Raw genomic sequence first — 7833 nt, 5'->3', positions numbered from 1 at the left:
ATATTGTTTATGGATACCTTTCGTTTTTTTTTTTTTACAATAAAAGCTAATTTACCCTAATTTCTGAAAACGGGCTACATACCACTTTTGGGAATAAACTTTCCATTAAACAAAGTATCCCTAAAACATTCATTAATCTCACTCTCAGAGCATCAAAACTAAATTGACTGACTCCCTCCCTGAATAGTCAACATATCTATCACCTGTTTACAGGCGAGCAGCAGGGCGGTGACCCCCAGTAGCTGGAAGCAGTCAGCAGCCACGGGGGTGGAAACCAGGAAGCGATCCATGATGTTGACCGCCAGGCTGTAACACTCAAAGGACAGACGCAGGTATCTGTGTACGGGGATGAGCCAGCTGATGAGCTTACACCGTGACTCGGCTGTCACCTGGAAAACACACGCATACACAACTCTGTTAGACAATCACTAATTGGCAGATGATAAAACACACCTACATTGTACTTGGTGGCAAGTAAATCTTGTATTTAAATATTACAGTACATCTACTGTAATATTAAATACGGTATCAACTAAAGTGCTGTGTAATGACACACAGTACGTTACCGTAAAATGGACTGTATTATACTGTAAAATAGTAAATGCTACAGTAATCGGAATGAAAGGATGAAAGAATAAAGGACATTCATTGAGGGGAGGGGTTAGTATTTTACAGTATTTCACTGTAATTACAAGAGATTGGTGCAAGCAGGTTGGCTTACACATTACAGCATAAACACAGAGACTTCCAGACTGACAGCAACTACGGGGCAGTACAGACCAAAAGCACATAGCAAAATGATCAACAATTTAACGTTTAAAAACTAGCTGACACTCCATTCTGTCCCCTATACAAATTGATGGGGCACTATAACCACACATGAGATAAATTGGTACAGCATTTTCACTCACTGGTGTGCAACAAATATAGCCTCTTGCAAGGCAGGTCTTAAAATATGTTAACGAGCCAGAAACAACAATACCATGCACCCGCTAGTGGTCAAAAGGGTTTTGGCTCTCCAAATATATGGTACTGTACTGTATTCTGTGGGGTGAACTTACAGTACCATTCGAAATACATACATTTTCCCACAATGCACCATCATTTACAGTATGCGGCATTAAACTGTTCCCTTTTTTTTCTTTTACTGTTGATAATGCCTCAAATGACCATACAAATTACAGTTTTCCGTTAAAGTGTAGAACTAAACTACTGTAATACATGTCCTAAATTTAGGTTATAGGGTTAAATAAGAACTGATTAAATATTGGCGGTTCTATTATCAAACCTGGGTTTAGATAAGCCGAAGACAAAATGTCAATTTCTCACAAAATTAACAAGAAAGTATTTTTCTATTTTTCATGCTACCTTGAATCTGCAGGAGAAGACCTGCGCAGTACATTGTTGTGTATCTGGAACGAACTGCAGTATGAACCTGCTGCTTCCATACCTGCGGTTGTCGAGACAAACAGTTGACTGGATGAAACTGGGGCTCTTTGAGTTTCTGTATCTGATAACCAATCTCGCCGTAGTGTTGATACCAATTAAACAACAGTCTGTTGTTGGAATTCCCTGGTGTCAGTGCGTCTTCAACTGTTACCGGACACCGATTTCTCCGAACCGGCGATGGGGTCCGGGTCGGAGATAGAAAGTCCTCTTCGAAACCAGAGTCTGACAGTTTAGAAATGATGTTTTGCTTTCTGACCCTCTCCGCCCGCGGTCTCCGCTCAGGGGTGCACGAAGTCTCCTCGCTTTGGTCTCCGTGTGGGGATACATTCTCCCTTGATGGAGATTGAGAACCGCTGTTCATTTTCCTCCGTTTGCACATTCTGTTCGAGGTTTCGCCAGTTTGCGTAAATGACACCATTTTATCCATCTGTGTCCAGCTCTGTAACTAGGCTAAAATGTCACCTATTTTGGAAATCTATCCGATACCTATCTCCGGTGACTGCATTGATATCGCAGTGTTCACTTGTCATTGGTGGGCTGAGGAGTTCCCTGTAATGACGTGTTTTCCCGGTGTGTCCACGCGCTCAAAACACCTCTCCAACTGCGAGCTTTTGTGCGCCTTGTGCGGGGTTGCCATAGGAACGGATGCTGAGTGTGTTTGTTGCCCCCCAAGAGGGCTGAGCGGCTGTGCGAGTGGCGCGCGAGGCCCGGGTAAATGGGCCTCCTAAGGGGTCGTCAGGCTCAGACATAGTTGATGCTACGGATTTACTCGGGGTTCTTCAAGGCGCTACTTCAATTCACACATGAATGACTATATGGGCCTAAATTGTATGACACTTTCTTCTCACTTCTTGTCATTTCATAGAGCCCCCCACACACACACACATTGAGAGGAAAACATTTTAGCAGCCCCCTCTTGACAGTGGAGATAAAACACTTTTTGAGTTCATTTCCTGCCATTTTTTACATTTTGTTTCTCCATGGGGCATAGAGCAGTGGGCGGCAGGGTAGCCTAGTGGTTAGAGTGTAGAGGAGGCAGGTAGCCTAGTGGTTAGAGTGTAGAGGTGGCAGGTAGCCTAGTGGTTAGAGTGTAGAGGAGGCAGGGTAGCCTAGTGGTTAGAGTGTAGAGGTGGCAGGTAGCCTAGTGGTTAGAGTGTAGAGGAGGCAGGTAGCCTAGTGGTTAGAGTGTAGAGGAGGCAGGGTAGCCTAGTGGTTAGAGTGTAGAGGTGGCAGGTAGCCTAGTGGTTAGAGTGTAGAGGAGGCAGGGTAGCCTAGTGGTTAGAGTGTAGAGGTGGCAGGGTAGCCTAGTGGTTAGAGGCAGGGTAACCTAGTGGTTAGAGTGTAGAGGTGGTAGGGTGGCCTAGTGGTTAGAGTGTAGAGGTGGCAGGGTGGCCTAGTGGTTAGAGTGTAGAGGAGGCAGGTAGCCTAGTGGTTAGAGTGTAGAGGTGGCAGGTAGCCTAGTGGTTAGAGTGTAGAGGCGGCAGGGTAACCTAGTGGTTAGAGTGTAGAGGCGGCAGGGTAACCTAGTGGTTAGAGTGTAGAGGGGGCAGGGTAACCTAGTGGTTAGAGTGTATAGGTGGTAGGGTAGCCTAGTGGTTAGAGTGTAGAGGTGGCAGGTAGCCTAGTGGTTAGAGTGTAGAGGAGGCAGGTAGCCTAGTGGTTAGAGTGTAGAGGAGGCAGGTAGCCTAGTGGTTAGAGTGTAGAGGAGGCAGGGTAGCCTAGTGGTTAGAGTGTAGAGGAGGCAGGTAGCCTAGTGGTTAGAGTGTAGAGGAGGCAGGTAGCCTAGTGGTTAGAGTGTAGAGGAGGCAGGTAGCCTAGTGGTTAGAGTGTAGAGGAGGCAGGGTAGCCTAGTGGTTAGAGTGTAGAGGTGGCAGGGTAGCCTAGTGGTTAGAGTGTAGAGGAGGCAGGGTAGCCTAGTGGTTAGAGTGTAGAGGTGGCAGGGTAGCCTAGTGGTTAGAGTGTAGGGGAGGCAGGGTAGCCTAGTGGTTAGAGTGTAGAGGAGGCAGGTAGCCTAGTGGTTAGAGTGTAGAGGAGGCAGGGTAGCCTAGTGGTTAGAGTGTAGAGGTGGTAGGGTAGCCTAGTGGTTAGAGTGTAGAGGTGGTAGGGTAGCCTAGTGGTTAGAGTGTAGAGGTGGCAGGGTGGCCTAGTGGTTAGAGTGTAGAGGAGGCAGGGTAACCTAGTGGTTAGAGTGTAGAGGTGGTAGGGTGGCCTAGTGGTTAGAGTGTAGAGGTGGCAGGGTGGCCTAGTGGTTAGAGTGTAGAGGAGGCAGGTAGCCTAGTGGTTAGAGTGTAGAGGTGGCAGGTAGCCTAGTGGTTAGAGTGTAGAGGCGGCAGGGTAACCTAGTGGTTAGAGTGTAGAGGCGGCAGGGTAACCTAGTGGTTAGAGTGTAGAGGGGGCAGGGTAACCTAGTGGTTAGAGTGTATAGGTGGTAGGGTAGCCTAGTGGTTAGAGTGTAGAGGTGGCAGGGTGGCCTAGTGGTTAGAGTGTAGAGGAGGCAGGTAGCCTAGTGGTTAGAGTGTAGAGGTGGCAGGTAGCCTAGTGGTTAGAGTGTAGAGGCGGCAGGGTAACCTAGTGGTTAGAGTGTAGAGGCGGCAGGGTAACCTAGTGGTTAGAGTGTAGAGGAGGCAGGTAGCCTAGTGGTTAGAGTGTAGAGGAGGCAGGTAGCCTAGTGGTTAGAGTGTAGAGGTGGCAGGTAGCCTAGTGGTTAGAGTGTAGAGGAGGCAGGGTAGCCTAGTGGTTAGAGTGTAGAGGAGGCAGGGTAGCCTAGTGGTTAGAGTGTAGAGGAGGCAGGGTAGCCTAGTGGTTAGAGTGTAGAGGAGGCAGGGTAGCCTAGTGGTTAGAGTGTTGAGGAGGCAGGGTAGCCTAGTGGTTAGAGTGTAGAGGAGGCAGGGTAGCCTAGTGGTTAGAGTGTAGAGGAGGCAGGGTAGCCTAGTGGTTAGAGTGTTGAGGAGGCAGGGTAGCCTAGTGGTTAGAGTGTAGAGGAGGCAGGGTAGCCTAGTGGTTAGAGTGTTGAGGAGGCAGGGTAGCCTAGTGGTTAGAGTGTAGAGGCGGCAGGGTATCCTAGAGGTTAGAGTGTTGGACTAGTAACCTCGAGGTTGCAAGTTCAAATCCCCTGAGCTGACAAGGTACAAATCTGTCGTTCTGCTCATGAACAAGCAGTTAACCCACTGTTCCTAGGCCGTCATTGAAAATAAGAATTTATTCTTAACTGAAGGTCAAGGTAAATTTCATAAAAAAGAGAAAGTTTTGCAATTTTTGCTACAATTCTACACGTTTTGGCAAAAGGTTGGAGAGAAAAGTTTTCACATTATATCTGATCCATTCTATTATTGGTACATATTATTGTTATTATTATTATTATTATATATTGTTCATCAGTGGTGATTTTAGTGTGTACATCTTGGTGTGGCAAAATTAAAACACGTGGGATGCATGCCAACAAAGCCACTACACAACACAACACTAAACAATACATTCATTTGCACTATAATGGTGACGAACGGTGCCCACAAACTGTTCGGGTCTACATAAAGGTGTCCCAACACCTTACCACCGCTACACCTGGCTATCAGCAGATCCTTGTCTGGCAGCGAAACAGTTCATTCAGCCTCATTTACAGTCCAAACACCTTACCAGTGCTACTGTACAACTGGCTTTCAGTGAAATGTACAACGACAGAATTCAGAACATGGGCCGTTCTTACAGTGTTCTCCCGGTACACCAAGTCAGAACCGTATGATAAATAAAGGGGGCACATAAGCAGACAATGAAAGCTCTAACAATATGTGATGATTACATTTCTCTAAAACAGGATATAGTCTACATGTGCATCATCAAGTCAGAGCAGTAGGCTAAGTTATGAGAGGGGAAAGGGACAACATTATTAGGGTGAGGCACATGGGCTACTAACAGCTTACTACACAACATACACTTAGTATTACTTTCTTAGCTACAGTCTACACATCTCCCTGGCATATTACATCATTTATAGAGCAGCAGTCAATACATTGTTGGACTCACCTTGTTGTGCTGTGCTCACTTGAACAGGAAGGTGTAGCGGCGGTTTGGCATCAAAGTCGGTCATTCTCTGGATTTATGGTGCTTTCAAGACAACTGGGAACCCGAAAAAAAAGACTGAATCAGGATATTGTCAGTGATCTTCAGATCGTAGCTCTAAAAAGAGGCCCAAGTTCCCAATTTACAATTCTGAGTTGGATAAAAGTTCAAAACGTATTTTCCCAGTCGTAGCTCATTTTTCCCGAGTTCCTAGTTGTCTTGAACTCACAGTTAGCCACTGATTCTTCCCAAACAACTCATTGTTGAATTTGCGATTTCTAACTTGTTGTGTCATGTTTATGTCCAACGGCCGATGAGCAACGATACGTTTTATCTATAATTTCTCTTCATTATTTATTTTCATATGACAAGGATTGAAAAGGATTTCCCAGTAGATTGTCAACTTGATTTATGATGATGACCGCTAGCTAAGATTTTGAAAGTATGATGTTGTCCAATCAAAGCTACTGTAGGTATCACGTGATTTGACGTCATTTTATCTGTGGCCAATGACCTTGAGCCTTCTTGGATGGGCACTTCTAATGTAACTCTATGGCAGCACCCAAGGGGCAAGAATTTACCCTTAGACTTGGTGGTGACGCAGTGTCCCCATGAGTGACAGGACTGGCTTGCCCCACCACCACCACCACAGAAAGCACTGAGCTAGGTTGAAACACCTGCATTTTGGAGCTGCCTTACTCAAGATAACAAAAAAGAGACCATGTTTTTATGCGGCATTGTCACAAATTTTACCGAAGGTGACTCCCCTTCTTGTTCGGGTGGCGCTCGGCGGTCGTCGTCGCCGGTCTACTAGCTGCCACCGATCCTTTGTTCCGTGTTCGTTTGGTTTTGTCTAATTGGTTTCACCTGTTCATTGTTTGGTTGTTGGGGTTATTTAAGTTCGTTCAGCCCACTTCTGTTTGTGCAGACTTGTTCTTCTGTATTGTGAGAGGTGTTAGTGTTTTGTGTTGGGGTTTTGTGTTAGTGTTTCGTGTTAGTGTTTCGTGTTGGGGTTTTGTGTTGGGGTTTTGTGTTGGTGTTTCGTGTTGGTGTTTCGTGTTAGTGTTGGTGTTTCGTGTTGGTGTTTCGTGTTGGTGTTTCGTGTTGGTGTTTCGTGTTGGTGTTTCGTGTTGGTGTTTCGTGTTGGGGTTTCGTGTTGGTGTTTCGTGTTGGTGTTTCGTGTTGGTGTTTCGTGTTGGTGTTTCTTGTTGGTGTTTCGTGTTGGTGTTTCGTGTTGGTGTTTCGTGTTGGTGTTTCGTGTTAGTGTTTCGTGTTGGTGTTTCGTGTTGGTGTTTCGTGTTGGTGTTTCGTGTTGGTGTTTCGTGTTGGTGTTTCTTGTTGGTGTTTCGTGTTGGTGTTTCGTGTTGGTGTTTCGTGTTGGTGTTTCGTGTTGGTGTTTCGTGTTGGTGTTTCGTGTTGGGGTTTCGTGTTGGTGTTTCGTGTTGGTGTTTCGTGTTGGTGTTTCGTGTTGGTGTTTCGTGTTGGTGTTTCGTGTTAGTGTTTCGTGTTGGTGTTTCGTGTTGGTGTTTCGTGTTGGTGTTTCGTGTTGGTGTTTCGTGTTGGGGTTTCGTGTTGGTGTTTCGTGTTGGGGTTTCGTGTTGGGGTTTCGTGTTGGTGTTTCGTGTTGGTGTTTCGTGTTAGTGTTGGTGTTTCGTGTTGGTGTTTCGTGTTGGTGTTTCGTGTTGGTGTTTCGTGTTGGTGTTTCGTGTTGGTGTTTCGTGTTGGTGTTTCGTGTTGGTGTTTTGTGTTGGGGTTTTGTGTTGGTGTTTCGTGTTGGTGTTTCGTGTTGGTGTTTCTTGTTGGTGTTTCGTGTTGGTGTTTCGTGTTGGTGTTTCGTGTTGGTGTTTCGTGTTGGTGTTTCGTGTTGGTGTTTCTTGTTGGTGTTTCGTGTTGGTGTTTCGTGTTGGTGTTTCGTGTTGGTGTTTCGTGTTGGTGTTTCGTGTTAGTGTTTCGTGTTGGTGTTTCGTGTTAGTGTTTCGTGTTGGTGTTTCGTGTTGGTGTTTCGTGTTGGTGTTTCGTGTTGGGGTTTTGTGTTGGTGTTTCGTGTTGGGGTTTCGTGTTGGGGTTTGTGTTGGTGTTTCGTGTTGGTGTTTTCGTGTTAGTGTTGGTGTTTCGTGTTGGTGTTTCGTGTTGGTGTTTCGTGTTGGTGTTTCGTGTTGGTGTTTCGTGTTGGTGTTTCGTGTTGGTGTTTCGTGTTGGGGTTTGTGTTGGTGTTTCGTGTTGGTGTTTCGTGTTGGTGTTTCTTGTTGGTGTTTCTTGTTGGTGTTTCGTGTTGGTGTTTCGTGTTGGTGTTTCGTGTTGGTGTTTCGTGTTGGTGTTTCGTGTTAG

General features: G+C 46.0%; 1 protein-coding gene across 1 annotated transcript; it reads right to left on the bottom strand.

Annotated features, from left to right (window-relative positions):
- Window positions 1-158: 158 nt before the first annotated feature.
- On the bottom strand, window positions 159-1995 carry LOC124029709 (cyclin-O protein A-like). The gene is made up of 2 exons (XM_046341327.1): window positions 1451-1995; window positions 159-389 (listed from the first exon to the last, which is right to left on the bottom strand). Exons 1-2 carry the CDS (start codon window positions 1874-1876, stop codon window positions 159-161), a joined length of 657 nt encoding a protein of 218 aa, XP_046197283.1. The 5' UTR covers window positions 1877-1995.
- Between the last annotated feature and the right edge of the window lie 5838 nt (window positions 1996-7833).

Source organism: Oncorhynchus gorbuscha, unplaced genomic scaffold, assembly GCF_021184085.1.
Source record: "Oncorhynchus gorbuscha isolate QuinsamMale2020 ecotype Even-year unplaced genomic scaffold, OgorEven_v1.0 Un_scaffold_7356, whole genome shotgun sequence".
In the NCBI taxonomy this organism is placed as follows: domain Eukaryota; kingdom Metazoa; phylum Chordata; class Actinopteri; order Salmoniformes; family Salmonidae; genus Oncorhynchus; species Oncorhynchus gorbuscha.
The sequence above is the reverse complement of the archived record's forward strand: the minus strand, read 5'-3'. Positions and strand labels throughout refer to the sequence as shown.

Excerpts from the sequence above, each read along its gene's own strand:
- LOC124029709 (XM_046341327.1), bottom strand. The coding sequence starts at position 1,876 with ATGGATAAAATGGTGTCATTTACGCAAACTGGCGAAACCTCGAACAGA. Across the intron at positions 390-1,450 it reads GTTTGTCTCGACAACCGCAG|GTGACAGCCGAGTCACGGTG; the intron begins GTATGGAAGCAG and ends TGTGTTTTCCAG.